At 47.1% G+C, this 18,780-nt stretch overlaps 1 protein-coding gene across 1 annotated transcript in view; it reads right to left on the bottom strand.

Annotated features, from left to right (window-relative positions):
- Positions 1-17,736, bottom strand: part of LOC149340666 (beta-1,3-galactosyltransferase 1-like) — a 38,216-nt gene extending 20,480 nt beyond the window's left edge. The window contains exon 1 of the mRNA XM_089551325.1: positions 17,640-17,736. Within this exon, the coding sequence (XP_089407451.1) occupies positions 17,640-17,644 (5 nt within the window). The 5' untranslated portion in view covers positions 17,645-17,736. The remainder of the gene's footprint in view (positions 1-17,639) is intronic.
- Between the last annotated feature and the right edge of the window lie 1,044 nt (positions 17,737-18,780).

The following is an 18,780-nucleotide window of genomic DNA, read 5'->3' as shown; positions in this document are numbered from 1 at the left end:
ACGCCAAAGAGCTGCGCTCTAAAAGTAGCTGCACAATAAAGAATACTGACCTTTTTCGGTGAAACCAAATTTTTAAAAACTGAATTCTGCGTACATTTATCCCTTTTTTATCGCTTAAATCTAAAAATTCCAACCCCTAGATATATGGTAGAGAGAGGGTGTGGTGATGGTCCTTGGCGATCACAAAATGAACAAGGGAGGAGAAAACCTCAGGTTGCTTGAGCCAACGTTTCGACAAGGGGACTTGTCTTCGTCTGGGCAAAGCGTTCATCATAGGCAGGGATTAAATAGGGCCTTCGCTCCGAGGAGGAAGGCCCCGGGGGAGGGGAAGGAAAGTGGTGTGAGAGGGGATGCGCGTCAGGACATGCATCCCCTCTCACACCACTTTCCTTCCCCACCGCCGGGGCCTTCCTCCTCGGAGCGAAGGCCCTATTTAACCCCTGCCAATGATGAACGCTTTGCCCAGACGAAGACAAGTCCCCTTGTCGAAACGTTGGCTCAAGCAACCTGAGGTTTTCCCCTCCCTTGTTCATTTTGTGATAACCCCTAGATATATGATCTATGACAAATATATATGCCTCGGTGGCAGGGATTCCCTTGTCGAATGTGAAGAGCACCCAGCGAGCTCAGCGGCAAGACTGCTGTGATGTGACCTCAAGCGTGGGTCGATAAGGCCTGCACTTCACCTTTCTCGCGTACGAGCTTTCCTACCGGAACGCCATCGTCAGGTCAAGAAGCGTACACTATCTCGACGCCGGTGACAGCTAATCACGATCGTGTGGCAGCCCACTTGAATTTACGATAAGAAACTCAGTCGACAAAGCTGCTCCGTACAATGGCGCTGCATTATCGAAGCAAGAGCGGACCCAAATTGACGCGCGTTGAATACCGTTCCGTTCATCGCTTCCTATTAATGGTAATGTGTTCTAACTTTACCGAACCCGACTTTAATGGTCTTTCTGAATCTCCACAAGAAAAGAAAAACGCATTTTTGCAAAAAATGCGCCTTGTTCTCTTTCTTGTATGAGATGCATCGAAGAAACAATACAGGCTTAGTTTTGTCAAAAAAGAAAAGATACTCTCTGACATAGAAAGATAGCATATTCAAGCAGCGAGCATTCTAGTGTATCTAGCAAGAACTTCAGTATCCTGACCACTTTTCCCATATTGGGATTGCTCAACGACAACTGCTACGGGCGACAGAAGATGAAGCGTATCACAGCGTTCTTTAGTTTATTTGATTTATATTTGTTTCTTTGTTCATTTCAACTTTATACACAGCATCTATTCGAGCATACTGTTAGTAGCAATTTGACTCGCTTTAGTAAACGTCTGCGAATACAGCAGAGACGTTGCTTCTTTTGGACTGAGCTTATTCCACAAAGACATATTCACGAGTGTTGGAGAGAAAGTATTCTGACAACTTCACCTGTGCTGTCATCAACTGTCAAGTCATACGAGTGCGCCCCAGAAAGAAGTCGATGAAATTTGCAGACAGCTTATTTGTTTTCAGCAAGAATAACCACATAATCAGGACAGTTGTCTACACGCGAGAATGGTGACACTAATCCTGTAGCTGGAAATGGCGTTTTCCAGCTAAAAGTGAAAGGAATTCCAGTTGAAGCTGCAGCTATAAAAAGCGGGAAACGTTTCGGATGGATACGATTCGAGGTTGAATAATTCAGCTAGTAGTGATATTTTCCGCCTGGAAGCAGAGGATAATTCATCGCTTTTAATTCATCTGCACTTCCACGTGCCATCGCTCTTTGGAATGATATTCCTGACAATATCCCATCCATCGTCAATCATCAACCATTCCAGGATCAGCTACCTAGATATCTCACATGACATCGCTTTTCCTCCTATCTGATTTTTTTGTTGTCGCAGTGTACTTTCGTTCCTTCGTTGCCATTACGTTTTGTTTTGGCCGTATGTCCGGCATTCATGCTACTAATAAGTACCTTGTATCCTATGTATAATTTCGCCTTTAAGTACATTAGATTCTTTTACTTAATCTCTTGTATCTCATGTTGTATTAATTAGTTTCTTTTGTACATTTGTCGTTATTTGCCCCCCTTACTCAATGCCCTTCTGGGCCCTGTAAGGTATTGTGAATAAATAAATAAATATTCCACATGTGTCTAAATGGTTTTCAGTTGGAGGGGCATGATTACCGCTTCAGTAACCCATCTGTAGAGAGAATTTTATTTCTTCTCGATTACTTCATGTTGCAGAAAGATAGTGACCTGCCTGTAGGGTTCTGTCGCGCTGTCTTGTGAAGCATTTTAACTTGTCCTCAGAAACAGCAACCACCAGGCTATCGCTGAAGAGAATACTCGAACTTTAAATTCGGCAGGCTTAGACCTCATTAAACGAGCCGCGGTGGCACACACAGGTCCGCCGCTGTTAAGGAACGGACAAAATCGTCCCTTGGGAGATAGCACACCATGACGCTTCAGATGGATGTTACTTCTGAAGCATTGAAAAGGCGAAAAGGACGGAATAAATGATGTATCGTATAAATGCTCCTCAAGACGGTTGGCTGATGGGTAAATTGAGGTTTGATTGATTGGTTCCTCTCGGACAAACGTGTGGGCAATGGCCTGACAGGAATTCTTTCATTTTGCTTCTGACTGAGTATTAACCTGTTCAAACACAATGGATAATTTCCGCGCCATTCTTTTTTTGCCTTCGTTACGCAAGCAGATTTGATGGATGGATTGAAAGGACCTTTTGCTGATGTATGCGTGCCCCCTTACCAAGAAACGTCTAAACCACAATCACGCCTGGAAAGCCGATAGTTCCTTTCGATGGCATGCCCACCTTCGGTCCACGACAACAAGCCTACGAAAATACAGGCAATAAGGCTAGAATTACAGAATAAGGCTATGCTTACGGAAGAACTGTTATGTCCATGTGTTAAAGGCTTAGGGGGGCCGGTTTGGGGGTGAGCTCGTCGGGTGTTCTTTCGTGGTTTTGTGGTGAGGTGGATTTGGGGCGAGGGGAAGGTGTCTGCGTGTAGCTGCCATACCTGACAGCTTCCTCTCGAGAGTGTGCAGTAGAGTTAGCGGTACTTAAGAAAGAAGCCCATATGTGCTGTGAGATCTCGCGGCGGTCTTCGATGCGCCTGCGTAATAACACTTCTATATAGAGTGTTCTATATATATAGACTGTTTTATATATATAGAAGTGCACGCTCAGCATACGTTCCGCTTTTCGGACACTACAAACGGCGTTGCTAGATCGCATAGCTGCCGCGGCAGAAGCATTTCGTTGGAGGCGAACCACAACTGACGCCCATGTGCTGCTGTACGATCTCAGTGCACGTTAATGAAGAAACCCCAATTGGTCGAAATTAATCGGAGCGCTCCACTGCAACGCCTCCACCGAGTCGAAAGAAACGACAGAACAGTGTTAAAAATACATAATGTTTTGTAGTTTTGTCGTAGCGACAGATTTTTCTGTTGTTTTGCAGTATTTTTCTGTATTATACTGTAGATTTTGTGCAGGAATATTCTGAAGTTGTGAAGTACCTTTCCGTAGTAGTTACGCAAGATTCCGTTCTTACTACAAAAATTTCCTTTACTAGAAGCTTTCGGCCAAAACCAATACAGAGATCCCTCTGTTGTGTTTTTCGACTGGACCTCTCTCTTCTTTATTTCATTTCCTCCTTAATCCCTTCCCTCACAGTGTGGTGTCCACTAAAAATGGAACAGTTACTGCGTTTTTCCTGTTCTCATAAAGCATTCTCTATTCCTCAGCATCCCACTGCTTCTTTAGGATCGCAGACGCAGTACGTGGTGGCAAATTGAAGCAGACCAGGGGGCGCGCGATGTCTGCTCGGGAGCCGTGGGAAGAAAACCGGCGGCGGCACTCCGCTCGTCCCACGCACTTCGATGATGTCAGCCGCCCGGTCGTTGGCCCGCATCGGGCAACGCGATGCCCCGCGCTGCAGACTCGTGCGATCGCGACCAGCCATGCGTCTGCGAAACGGTGATCAGTGCACTGCCAGCGGAAAGGAACGCAACGCGTTTGCCGGCGGCGTTAGCAGTGAACGATCGCGGTGGTGTTCCGTGACTGCGTTGAACGCACCGCATCAACAGGTGCCGGGCTGCTTCATTTTTTATATTTTTTTCTGTTCAGATTCATGTTCAGACTGTTAGGGGAGTGCTGAGAAAAGGACAAAAAAATAGAAGGACGGGGAAGGCCCGATGACTGAGAGAAAGAGAGAGGGGCCACAAGTCGAGAACTTCAACTTGACTGATCGATTGATCTGGGCACGAAAATTATGCTCACAGGCAGAAACTCTGGCTCACAAGTGATGCAAGCGCAGACAGCAAGGCAGACGACGTATATTTGCGAAATTGCTTTTGATCGCAAACTCACTGTATGCATAATTTTTCCCCCCGAGGTGTCAAGTTCCTTTTGTGGAACACCTCTTAATTAAGGCATTATGGTAACCAACCATTTACCTTCTATCTATTAGTCAAGGAGGTCAAGGAAGATGAGGCAACAAAGAAACTAAGCAGTGTACCGCGAAATGCATTCAACAGTCAAGTAATGACAGCTTTCCCATCACCATGTACTGCGTGAAAGGTATCGTAGACTGCTGTTACGTCGACAGAAAAGCTAGTTGGTGATGATCCAAAATAAATGCAAACAAACAGCGCGAAAAGAAGACTGAACACAGTGACGTGGTGATAAATAGTGATAAACAAGGATAACGACCGTGAAAGCAGTGACAATAGTAGGAGCAAAAGAGGCCAGAAAAGAAACCTCACGCGTGTTCATCCGAAGCTCCTACCTGGCCTCTCTCACCGCACGTTGTCCCGGCGCATCAGCTGACACGGATGGATGACGCCTTCCGGATCGACAGCAGTGGCGTGGGTCGCATCCGATGCATGAAAACTTCTGTTTCCTCCTCTCCTTCCTTCGCGGTTGCCACCGCTGACGAAGAGCGCGAGTCCAGCCTCGGAGGAATAACAGGGCGAGCGACGGCTACAACGGCAACAGGTAACCGAGTTTTTGCCAAGCATGCCGCCTCAGACATCTGTGAAGTGCCCCGAGAACGCGACGACGCCGACAGAGACCACGCGCGTTGACAGGGCAGGAGTTTCTTCAAGAGGAGCCGCCAACCGCGGCTGGGGCTCTTCGCAGCCCGCTGGCCCGCTCTTCGCGCTGCACCGACGGCTGCGGCGGCTTCTACGGTGACGGCTCATTCTCGGCGAGGGAGCGCGCGTACCGGCCGTGTGCTGGCCAACCTCCCCATTTCCACTCTCTCGGAAGAGAACAGAGAGAGAGGGGCGCATGCGGAGTAGCGGAGACGGCGGCGGCGGCGAGTCGGACGAAGAGGACGACCGCCGTAGTAGACGCTCCACGAGAGGAGATAGAGAGGGGAAGTGAGATATATAGGCGACGCCGTCGGCAAAGAGTCGGCGGCGGCCAAAGGCAAGAAGTCCCGCCTTGCTGCTGCTTCTCCCATCTGCCCCTCGTCCATCCATCCAACACCCTTCTCTCACTCGCTCTCTCGCTCTCGCTTAGCGTCCAGCCACTTCAAACACACACCACGCCGCGAACTACCAACTTTTCTTTACAGCGGCCTGAGAAGCAGCGCAGACCAGTTTTGGTGGTGCTGGGGCTGCTGCTGCTGCTGCCGCAGCTGCGATGCGTTTCGGCTGATGTTAATGTTTGCTTTGTCTCGATGCTCCTGTTTCTCTGCTCTTTTTTTTTTTCGTTTCTTTGTTTTGCTCTCTTGTGCGTAGTTTGTCTTCGCTGCGGTAGTGCTCGTGGGTGTCTGGGGGGGGGGGGGGGGGGGGGGGGGGGGGGGGGGGGGGGGGGGGGCGCCTCTTTTCGCGCCACGAGAGCGGAAACCGACGGGCCTGCCTCTTTCCAGCCCCGTTTCCTATTTCGGAAACACGCGGAATTCCTCTCTTTCCGGTATATGTTCTCCTTTCGCCTGCCTGTTTTTATTATTGTTGTTGCTTTTATTGTCATCTTCTTGCCACTTTTAAGAGCCTATTCTTTAGCTAAAGCACTCACAACGTCGCTTCCGGTCTGGGTTTACTTTCTTTCCCATGTCAGAGAATTCATTCTCTACTAGGGATTTCCCTTCGTCGCTTGAGGCTATGTACAGAACACGGGTACTGCGAGCATCTCATTTAAGTCTCCCTTTCTTTCTGTCTCAATCTCTCTCCTTCTGCGTCTGATAGGGAAAACAAAACAAAGCAATGAAGGGTCAAGAATGTGGCTGGTTGCGCCACGCTGAGCCATTAAAGGAAATCGAAAGGGGTGCGAAAACGATGGCAACGATTAAAGACAACGGCAAGCACACACCACAGCACCGTATATATAACACTCACACACGAGCTCTGTGCAATGCCCAGCGAGGACAGGAGAACACCCGATTAAAGAGCTTCCCAGCGTCACTTTCCTTAAGCGGAAAGGGACTACATCGGGAACTCCATAGCCAAGCTGCCGCGGTGGCTTAGTGGTTATGGCGCTCGGCTGCTGATCCGAAAGACGCGGGTTCGATCCCGGCCGCAGCGGTCGAATTTCGATGGAGGTGAAATTCTATAGAGGTCCGTGTACTGTGCGATGTCAGTGCACGTTAAAGAACCCCAGGTGATCGAAATTTCCGGAGCCATTCACTACGGCGTCCCTCATAGTCTGAGTTGCTTTGGGACGTTAGACCTCAATAAACCAAACCATCCATACGGTTAAAGCACTGTACCCGGACGAAGGTGCTTACGTGTGAGTGTTATAATTTATAAACTGATAAAGTTAAATTATTCCACTTCTATATGGTTCGCTGTATAAATGTTTGTTTGTTTGTTGACCCACAAACGAGCCCAAGTTTCACAGAGCAAATAAACGTGCAAAGCAAATATTACGTTTGCTACGTAAATCGCGAGATTCAACGAGCTAGTGTGAAACATTATGTAAAGAAATTAGCGCAACAACAGAGAAAAAGGACAAGGGAGGAGACACAAATGATAATTAATAAGCGTTATTTCATTCTCATTTCTGCGCCTCTCGCCTTTTGGTTAATACATAACTTCACAGTAGGTAAGCTCCAGGTGTTCGCCCACTGTACGACTACTGCTTTTTTTTTTTAATTCAAGCCCGCCTATCCAAGTTGTCAGTCACGTACTGGCGTTGAAGTAACGAAGTAGCTCCGGAAGCTCCAACTGCCCCAAACAGAATGAAATAGAGACTCTCACAACATGGTTATTCAATGAAGTCGTTATCGTTAGAGAGCAGCATTGCCACACATCTGTACGTACGGCGCGGTGGGGGGGGGGGGGGGGGGGGGGGGGGGGGGTATTTTTATTTTGGGGGAGAGGAGGAGTGCTTGCATACTTGTCTGGCGTTGTGTGAAGCAACAGTTTATGCGACATGGCTGTGCGGAAAAGAAACTATTTATTGCGTCGCTGTCACGCAAGCCAATCGCAGCAAATACCTGCATATGTGTGATGAAACGAGCATGTTTCATTCGCTTCTAGCAATACCCGGCGAATGGGCTGAGCCGCAGTGCTACAGACCGTAACCTTTTGCTGGCGACTTTATACTGTCCACGGACATTTTGTGCAGAAGGGCTGGTGGTAAGTTGAAGCCAAGAGAGAAAGGCTCGTTCCCACACCATTGCTATATCTCTGGATTGTGAAGGGTCTAATACTACGGTGATAACAAAAAACACTGAAAAATATAAGTGCCCCAGCCTGCGACGCTAAATAAATATAACCCCCCCCCCCCCCCCCCCCCCCCCCCCCCCCCCCCCACCTCTAGCAATTCCCCTGCATTCTTACGGCAGAGAGACCAATCTCACCGAGAACGGTACTTTTATGAGCCAGAAAAGAGCAAATAATGAAATTGAAGTGTCGCCATCCGTGGCCGATTTCGCAACTAAACTGCTTGCGTCGACACCGAATTTTTTCGCGGATCCCGGAGGCTGTGCTACACCATCATTCGCTTTAAATGGGTGGCAACTAGTCCTAATCGGTGTGAACGTCGCGAGATATGAATCGAATGGCAAGGAAAATTTCCAGTTTCAGTTTTCTCAGCCATAACTTTTTGTACTACCCGGCAGACGTTAACATACCCAGAACCAGAAAGATCAATTTCTACTAAATACAATAACTGAATGGAGTTGTCCTCAATGTAACTTTAACAAACGACTCTATGCATTGAAGACGCTGCCATTTTCAGCAGCTTAATTACTGACAACAGTCTCAACTGCGGTAGTTGCTGACCCCACGGGATAAATGGCGCATACCCACAATGAGGCACTGCCCGTTTGTCACGAAAAGATTGGAATGAAGACTGGCTGTTTAAAATTAGGAACAAAATGATTCCTATGAAATGGATGACAGATTATGGCAAGTGGACATTATGCAGGAAATTGGGAAAATGTGAATAAGAATGAATTTTGTGCAAGAGCAGAACGAAGAAGGAAACAAAGATTTCAGGACTATTACAGCCCTTTATATTCTATAAGGAAGTTTCGAATGGCGGAGTGCACATTCCTGTCGCTGCGGCCAAGCACAGAAGCTCCTGAGGGGAAAAGCAACCCCAGCGGACAAGCAGGGACCGAGATGTTGAAGGGGGTCTTCTAGCAGGCGCCTCCGTAAAGAGGAGAAGCGTCGGCAGGACGGCAGAAAGTGATCGACGGTTTCGGGTTCGGCACAGAACGGGCACAAAGGGATACCGCCAGACCGGATCCGTGGAGGTAAAAGTTTAATTGAGGTACGCGACAACGTAGTCGCGTGAAAGAAACCCCATACTTGCGGGATCGCCATTCCTTGCTGCTCCAGGGGAACCAAGATGCTGGTAGTCGGTAGAGGAATTAAGTGCTGCTGCAGCAAATCCTTCCACTAACATATACACATTTGATACTTTGCCGCGGTAATATACAGGGTGCTTCACCTAAAGCTTTACACACTTCTTTAAAATAGTCTTTTTGAGTTAAAACAGCGCTTTTTTTACGTAGCTTTATCCCCGGTGAAGTACATCAGAATACCGCTAAAACGTGCTAATTAGAGGCTGGTTAACTAATGTTGCATAGTTAGCTTTTTACTATTACTGTTAGGCTCCCTAATTATTGAGACGCATGTAGGCCACCGTAAGTAATATCCATATCAGTTTCTAGAATTTCGAAAACGCGGTCCTCGGCGCTGTGGCCCAACAAGGTTTGGCTATATTGAAGATTTAGGTGCACTGGAGAGCTTGCTTTGCCTGCAAGCTTCTCGTAAGCGCATGTATTTTGGCGCGCTGTAGACATATTTAATTGGGTCACAGCGTGCAGAGTAACCACGTTTACGAAATTTTAAAAACTTATAAGGACATTACGATGGGCTGCACGCCTCTCAATAATTAAGGAGCCTAATGGTAATAGTTAAAAAATTAACTATTCCACATTAGCTGACCAGCCTTCTAGTTAGCACGTCTTAGCTGCATTCTGATTTACTTCCCCGCTGACAATGCTATGCCGAAAAAACGCGCTCTTCTAAATCCAAAAGCTTATTTTTAAAAACCGCATGAAGTCTTAAGCGAAACGCCCTGTATATGCACTGGTCGTTAGGAGAAATGACTGGCCGTGAAGAGACGATTTCGCCAAGGTACTGCGACCTCATTTAAAATGATTCCTCGTTGCTCAGGTACCCTAAACTACCCGTACTAAACACACTTGCGGTGGTGCCAGAAACTTTAGTCATGAGAAGTCTAAGATAGTGAGTGCGTCATAATTATGACAGGAGAAAAATAGTTGTCTAATTTACGCAAGGCCAGAATCACTGGTGAAAATTTTGCCAAATAAATGGGAGTGAGTTCGGGGAGATGGAGTGAGAATGACCAGACGAGGTTAAAACAGACGCTTGGACAGCGCAAAAAAAAAAAAAGCCACGTAGAAGTCAAAAGAAGAAAGTAGAAGTCAGCGCTCTTCTTCGTGTTCTTCCTACGTCCCCGTCTTTTTGCGCTGTCTACACTCACGAGTCGAGGGTCAGAGAGGAAATACCCACACCTGATTTTTCTTGGTACTACTGAAAAGTATTCGTCGCAATAACAACAAGGGAGATAAACTGTTGAGCAAACGGAAAGGCAAAAATTTTGCATTCTTTGGAAAGGTGTCATCAAAGACAATCTGCACAGCGTTGATGTTTAGTTGGCGGACACCAGAAGCATTTCCAAAATACGGACGTTTGAGGGGTCAAGGAGGGATTACACAAAACAGATCTGTGAAGTGTGCTGACGAGAACAACTATCACTGCAAGATTTTCCAGACTGACAAAGAAACATCGAACTGGAGGCACGGAGCGGCGAGTCGCAAAATTTAACTGGAGAGCTGCTTTTCTTCTTTCTCTGTCTCAATGCGCTTTCGAAAGGCGAAAGGCAAGGAAAATATGCGCAGTAGCAGCTTCTTGAAATTCTCTTAGAAAATTCTCTCACCAGATCGACCGCAGTAAGTCCTGTACTGTGCGGCCTAGAATCTGATTAACTCTTTCCTTGCGTCGGGAAAACAGGCAAATTTCAAAGTGGCATACGTAAAACAAGTATTCACCCATAAATTAAACTTTTTTCTTAAATGCGGCATGTCACAGTGTAGAGCTAATGCAGCTCTCTTTCTAATGGCACGAAACAAAAAAAAAGGGATATGTATTGCTTACGAGTAAAAAAAAAATCTTTGCCAAAATTTGAGACTCGCAAAAATAATCAGAAAAATTTATTACATTAAGCCAGAAAATAGGATAATAAAACATCTAGATGTATGAGGTTTATGCGTCTCTGTGTCAGGAAGGAGTGTTCAAAGTTACAGAATTCTTCAGCGTAAATTCCGACCAGAAAAAAAAGACATTCAGCTGCTGGTGCTAACCGCTTTGGGCTACTCCGCAGTGCAGTGCCTAGGTCGACCCCTGGCCTTTTTGGGGAAAACTCGGTCCGTTTCCCTGCTGGTGGCACGGAAGCCTTCATAACATGCCAGGTACCTTCAGAGAGGCTCGAAAAGCAGTTAATCTCCTTGGCACCGGCAAAAATGAAAGTCACAGAGGGGCTTCTGTCGGTAGGCCACGGTGGACGGATCAGTCAGCTCTGTACGAACGAGAACCAGACGGATGTACGTCATATTTTCGCAAAAGCTGTCGCTTACATCTACGCAGTCAACTGTCAACGCTGCGGAATCGCCAGAGCACGGCCGTTGCCGAAGAGGGTCGTTGCGAGGCAAGGACGCCATGCACCTTGGACGCCATGCTCGCCGTGATTGGCCCGCATTGACTTGTTTCTCGGGAAGTTTAAAGTGCCCGCAAAAAATGGCTAAAGAAAAAGCGAATCCGGAACTGAAATACAGTTCTTCTGCAACATACTGAATGACATTATTAATCCATAACGGACAGCGCAGAGTATACGCTATTTTGAACGATCTGAGCAGGAACGGAAAGGAGAGAGTTAAAGAATTGGAGGGGACACTTAAGCTCCGCCTTCAGGGCATGACACGATAGCGTAATGGGTTAATTCCTACGTATGCAGAAGTTCATTCTCTATGCTTTACATTCATAGATCTCTGGGAGTCCTCTTGCCACTTCTGGCGCAGTGGCGCAGCGGTTAAGCGATGCGCCACTGCCCTGCGATGGCAGGTGCTCCCAGCGGTGGGCCTTGTGTGGCCCAGGTTGCTCTTCCCGAGCGAACAATCATTATTTTAACTGCCACAGTGGGCAAATTGTGGCCGTAAGGTCACGTGACCTAGGTGGCCTGCCTGCCTTCTAGGTTGCTCTCTGGGCATCCCCTACCAGAGTCTTGCTCGTGATTTTTCGCTCACAACGCCGACACCGGGATTTATGTGTAACGGGGCCTTTAACGCTGTCGCGTTAAAACACGCACTCTTCTGTACCGAGAACTGTTGCCGGGTCTTTCGAGTGGCAAGCACGTGCGTGCTTTCGTCGCTACGCTATCAGAAGTTGCCGCGAGCGGATTGAAGAAACGCTATCTCTGGATGCATGAATCAGCGATTATATTCAGATAACACTCCTGCAATCTCCTGCAACTCCTGCAACACTCCTGCAACTTACTCCTGCAATATTTGGAGTGCGCTGCAAGTGTTATAGCCGCTCACTCAAATATCGCTGACAGGGGCAGACTGACGACAAGCTATACGGATATTTCTCAAGCATTCGATGCTCATGAGAGGATAAGAACTGCTGTTTTGCGTCAGTGGACATTTGATAGTTTCATGGCACAATTCCGCCATCAGGTTTTCATACGCAGCACTTCCTACGTAAGTTGAATGAAAGAATTAATAAAAGATAAGATAAACATGGCCAGCGAATGCTCTAAATGATGACGATGATGATAATAATAACTGTTAATGAGGAAAGGTGCATTAACTGCCTCACTCTCGGTGGATGCTTGAGCAGCGCTGTGAGGGAGGAGAGGAAGGAGGGAGTGAAAGAAGGAGGAAAAGAGGAGTCGTCGTGGAGGCCTCCGGGATTAATTTCGGCCTAATAGGGTTCTCTAATGTGCGCTGACGTCTCATAAAAGACGACAGTCTGTTGCATTTCGCCTCCATCAAAATGGGGCCGCCACTCAAGGCATTTGACCCACGCTCTTGAGGAGAGTAAAAAAAAAATGACAAAGGAAAACATCGGACGTTTACACTAGCGGACAGTTGGATAGTGGGAAATTCTGATGCCAGTCAGAGTGTTTAGTAATGCTGGGTAGGGTTGTGAGACGTCTGTTGCGTTTATGCAGCAACGGGTAAGATCTATAGCGAATGCCTTTTGCTCAGAGTGTTGTGGTAGCCGGGCGCAGTAACCAGTCACGGTTTGGGGGGCAGGAGTTTGGGCCAGGCGTGGCACACGATCTCCGGGTCACGGCTCAGTCCACTTGTAACGTCAGACGCCCTCCTTATCTAACAGAGAGCCATCCATCACCGGCGGCTGCGCGGCCGACGACGCCGCCGAACGTACCATGTGTACGTACTGCTGTCGCTGTAAACCTAGCTTGTCGTGCAAATGAAACGAGTAGTGTGTTTCAGCACTGTTGTATGAAAACACTGCACTGTTCAGTGATAAAATAGTGAGCAGAATGAGCGATATCTATTATGAAGAAATGTATAATGTAAAATAAAATGCACAGTAGCACACATTCAGTGGAAAAGTCGACCTCGTGCAGCCCCCCCCCCCCCTCCCCCCAACGATGTCATTGAAATGCAGGGAAACCTGGAGGAAGATTTGGAGAGCTCCGAAAATCTAATTTACTAGCACTGCCTCAACCGCATGGCATTGGAATCTGATATTGGATAGCCTGGCTGGTGCGAACATCAGGATTGATGCGGTAAAATTATCTACCCCGTAAATGTAGCTTCGCATTGTAACCGCCGCAAAGAAAAATGCAAGTCATTGTTTCACAAAACAGAGATAGTACGACGTTAAAGAGAGAGAGAGAGAGAGCGAAGAGAAATTGTGGAAGGGTTTCTTTATGGCAACTGCAAATGAAGCAACCTATGTAAGCGATTCGTAAATCGCGTGAATCGCACTCACGTAAAACGAGGCTGAAATGACTGCACTTAAGCAGCAAGGAAATGGGGAAGGTGCTCGCTTGAATGCATGACACTGCTGTATGGTGCTCATGACATCCTATACGCATAAAAATGTGCCACCAAAGAGTAATAAAGAGTTGCAAGTTTGCGCTTGTGGTGTGCCTCTTTCTGTTCACTTGTGTACTGTATCCTAAGTAGCGCGTAAAAAGATGATAAAATAAATGACAGCTGAGTTAGCCTTAATAGCTGCTTATGTTTCATAAAATACAACATCACACATTCTTCCGTGTCATCAAAATACACATCGCTCGATGGCATTTCGTTTACGCATCTTTTACAAGCTCTCCACCATACCAGAGATTATGACTAATGCCCTTTTCTCATTTTGTACCCTGAAGTGTATGACAGTGTAATTGCTGCAAGCAGATACGCAGATCGTAACTACGTATGCACGGATGGCTCGACCACGTCTACTAGCTCGACAGATGTCGCGGTCTTCGCGGCAAGGCTGGTCACAACTGAACTCCAATTTTCACACGCGACAACTTCCACTGGGCCCGCAGTTGTTGTCCTTCGGGTCACTGTTCATTGTGTGAGATAAAAATCCCCTCAAAGACTAACCGCGTTTTGTGAAACTTAGGCTTCCTTTTTCTGCCTGCGAATAGACTTACACACCAAGGCGACGAACAATTGGTCGCACAGATCGAGCTAATGAATCACTGTGGATTCGAAAAGGCTACGGCGTCATTTTGCAGCGACTGCCAGGTCATAGGGGCATTGTCGATGATGACCTAGCTGACCGAGCCGCTCGAGTGGCCCGTGGGAGAGCCCGACGTGTCTGCATCTCACAGTCTGGAGCCGAAGCTGCAAGGGAGCGTCGTGTGCTTGCCCGCGTCACGAAACTGACATCACAGTACTCTCCGGGAAATTCGCACCGCCCACCGGCTCAATCTTGACCCACTCCTGCGACTCCATTTACCACTTGGCCTTTCTGCTACGAAGCAGCGCTCTTCAGTCGCCTGTGGTGTGCACTGGCCATTTTCGAACGGCAATTTTATAGTTAAAATTAATGACTCTAGAGCGCCGGAGCACAGGAGGTGACAAATAATTGAGCACTTACTTCGATTATGCCCTCTCCTTGACAGTCAGCGAGTGTGGCCTGTGCTGATCAGACTCCCGTCCCCCTAAGACTTAAAGGCCGTGGCCTCAATTTTCAATAGCGCAGAAGGCCACCAATGCCTTAGTTCGTTATTTGAACTCCGAAGACTTGGGCGGCCGCGTACAGTATGTTTTTTTTTTTCGTTTTGATCTTATTGGTCACGGCGGACAGCTTTATGGTGACGTCCTATGGACACGTCGGGTTAAGCTTTTCTTCTTTCTCTTTTTTTACCTCCCTTTAGCCCTTTCTCTATGTGGTACACTGTCCGTTAACCTTTCTGTTTTTCGTTTCTTCTGAGCCTTATATATATATATATATATATATATATATATATATATATATATATCATACGGCTCTATCGGCCGTCGTGCGCATAGTGCCATCTGCCAAAGTGTCATTCGTGAGGACTTCCGGCGCGTGTGTCGGGGTTTGGGCCTTGTAGGAGACGAGGGCGTTCATTCTTAATTATTTTAAGCTTAAGGCAGTTTTCTCAACCGAAACGTAGCGGTTGTCGTTGTGACCGTCGAGTGTTCGCCATAACGTGACCATTCCGTGATCGCGAAGTGACCACGTGACACAGACTCAGACGTGAGCTCGGTCACGTGTCACTGCTGGTTGCCCGCCCGCCCTATACTCCGGCGAGGACAGATTGTTTTCTTACAGAGAAATCCTGCGGCACTACAGGCTTGCAAGAGTCAGGTTTCCCCCAGCAGATAAAACGCTGTCCAAGCAACAGGACAAAGCCTGACGTAAACTTCCAAATCCCCCAATTGTGTAGCTTCTATTCGGAAGGACTCTACTCAGACAAATGCAAAAATTGTGATAGCAAAGCCGATCTAAATCATATTATCTGCAACTGCCCGCAGTCCCTACCCGCGAGACCCTTCATTGCCGACTCTAACCATTGGGAGGCTCTAACGCTCAGCCCCGACCCGGGGAAACAGATCAAGCTCTTCCAGCTGGCTGAAGACGCCGCCGCTTCCCAAGGGATAAGCGGGAGGCGGCTTCGGGTGGCTCCTCTGTATCCGCTGGTAATAAAGTTGCACCACTAAGCACCACCACCCTGGAATTTGAAGTGTTTAGTTAAGTACACGATTTGATAACGACTGTCCTTGGCCGGTTCGCAACACACCAAACGTACTGCAAAGAACTTGGGGAGAGCACGCCATACCCAACGCCCTACGTAGACTAACGTGGAAAATTGGGCGTGTAGTACATGTCTTGAACAAATAAATGGCAGCGCAAGAAGACGAGGACTAGACGAGACAACAAGGACGGCGCTGAACTTCCAACTTTTATTGCCAACGAATCGTGCGAACATATATGCACTCTGAACAATCCGGCGTCATCGTCAGTGCAAATATGTCAGCTCTTTATCAGAAAGAGTGATAGAAGCGGAGCTAACACATGCTTCTCCCCGATTATATATCAACTCCGATCCAATGATTCCCCGCGTTACATGTTGATTATTCTTTTTTCTAATGACGGTGCTAGTCAGATCTGGGGAACATTCTTCACACGTAAGGCAGTGGGCGGCCAGAAGACCTTCAAAATCTTTTCCTTTAAGGGCATTTTCTACGTTTTTGGCATGCTCCCTCAATCGGCGGCCCTTTGTCGAATGCACAGAAGGCGTAGTATATGAAATTCCGTTAAACTGTGGTAAAACTTATGTCGGCCAAACTGGGAGATGCGTGAATGACAGGTTGAGGGTCCGCAGAGCACAGCCTTGGTATGTCAATAAATGCGGCACCAATTATGGCCAATAAATGATGCAATATATGTTACCCACGCTATTTAACGAACTATACTGCCCTTTACACTCTTGTTCTGCATGAAATGGCTTTCAAAGAACTCCGCCAAATATTCACATTCTAGTTTCTTGCTGCTGTTGCCACTTTGCCAACTCGTGTCTTTTTCATTTTTTTATTCCCTATTCCTCCGTAGTCCTCTTGGGTGTTCCTTTTGTACTACGTACATAACCCGATGCAGGTGTATTCATTATGTTTTTCAAAGTCCGGCATAGTCCCTTAATTTTGCTACTTTTTTTCTCCTTCTCTATTTTCCCTCTACCGGCATAGTTTTGTTGCCGTCAATGCTGCTCTGTAAAGAGGAAGTCGTGGTCCTTCAAGCTGTTTATGCAGCTTTTCCCTGGCTCTCCTCGCAACTTCTGGTTGCAAAAAGAAACTTTGAACTTTGGTGTCTGATCCAACAGTAGTAACTAGGAGTCGAAATACATTCATTGACTTGGTGTTTCAGTGTAAAAATTATTATGGATAATGACATCATTTCTACGCATTTCAGTAATCCCAAAACTGTTGTGCTGCGATGTTGTCAGCCATAATAAATATGATGTATACATTAATTATTAATTTGTCTATATACATCTTTAGCTATGCCATAGCCAATCAATGTGAACCACAGTAAAAAACTTACCAATATCAAAGCCCAAGCAGCCTACAGGTGTTATACAGTTTCACACAGCTCAGTTAAGCGCTGCTTAATCTAGCTTTTTTTCCCTCTGTCTTCCCTTTACACTAGAAAGCTGTAAATTTTCTGATGTCAGCTTTTTTTTTTCGTAGTTTGCAAACTGACGCTACTGTTCAACTGGAGTCAGCTATTACATTTGTATGCGCAAGTACGCATTTATAAAGTTCAGAAGGGAGCTATTACCATGCGCTGTCTCTAAATCAATAGCTGCAATTCAAAACAACTGCGGAACCTCGCGATCAGAAGTTCACACAACGAGTTCAACAAAATCTGCATAAATGAACTTCTTCCGCCTAACAAGCGCTGTTTCGTAGAAGCGGGGAGAGGGTGCTTGAACCCGTGCTGCGCGTCACCGCGAGCTCAGACAGGAAAAGCGGGTCAGTCACCGCGCCTATTAAACACCACGAAGGGCCGCCTTCCGCTCCTGCCTCGAAGCTGTTACCACCAAGTGAGAAACTTGCACTGGCTCACCTCATTACAAAGATCCGCGGCTAGAGCGCGCTTCTTGCTTTGGTTGGGGCGACAGCTCGCGCGCCTCGCACTCACTCATAGCCGCCACTGCGTGAATACGAAACTCGAGCGATACGTTCCTGCTCAATCCTTATCTCGCTCCGCGCCTCGTAGTGAACCGGAAGGCCAAAGGCGGAGAAGCAAGAGAAGAGATTGAAGGAAGGGGGAAGAGATGTCGCGCCGTGCGGCAGTTGTGTGAAGATAGGGGGTGGCGACGTCGAGCCGAAGCGACTCGGCCAACACAAGTGGCGCGCCCGGATGATGTGGCTGGGTAATTTTAGCTCGCGCGCCCAGCTGCAAGCCTGTAACACTTCGTTGCGGGTTAAGTTCGGTGCAGCATCAATAATGCAACAGAGCGCTCCAAAAAAAAAGCAAACAGACAAGGCTGGGGGAGCAGAAAGACTGCCGATTGACTCGCTGAAAGGTGCTCGCAAAAGCCGCGGGTTGTGGAATCGGCACTTATATCACATATCGAGGTCTTTCTACTTTTTTTTTTTTTTTCAGAAATGAATCATTCGCTCTCTCTCTTGCCATGTGTATATTTGCAGGGAATCTCAAGGGCTGTGCCGCAGTTTTAAGAATGCTGTAGTGTTGCGACATCAAGCTTTGACGTTCGCACTGAAATAAAAAATTCAGGGGGCACTTTGGCTCTCTAAAGTGCTGCAAGGCGAAAGCGTTTTCTGGCCACTGTTTGTTTTTATTTACTTCTTATTCTTCATATTTTGTTTTTTATTTATTTTTTCCTGCTTTCCTTAATTTTATTGCTTTTTATTTTTATTTCCACATCTTAATTTTATCTTTGTTTATTTTCTTATTTTATTTTCCTTTTCTTGACTTTACTCCTTTTATTTTATTTATGAAGCCCATGCATTCACTAGATGCGCCTTTATTCATGCTGGAACCTTGAGCCTTTTAAGCAGTGACGCCGAAAGGCGGACGAATCTGCCGACGCGTCTGTCGATACGGCAGCATGCCGACGCGTCTATCGACACTTCTGCCGACGCGTCTGTCGACACTCCTGCCGACGCGTCTGCTAACGACAGTATGAGGCATTAAAGGCTTTCGCCTTAAAATCAACAAGATGAGATACTTACTTTCGACG

The sequence above is a fragment of the Amblyomma mixtum genome, chromosome 6, assembly GCF_055824585.1.
Source record: "Amblyomma mixtum isolate Tamu chromosome 6, ASM5582458v1, whole genome shotgun sequence".
NCBI lineage: Eukaryota > Metazoa > Arthropoda > Arachnida > Ixodida > Ixodidae > Amblyomma > Amblyomma mixtum.
The sequence above is the reverse complement of the archived record's forward strand: the minus strand, read 5'-3'. Positions and strand labels throughout refer to the sequence as shown.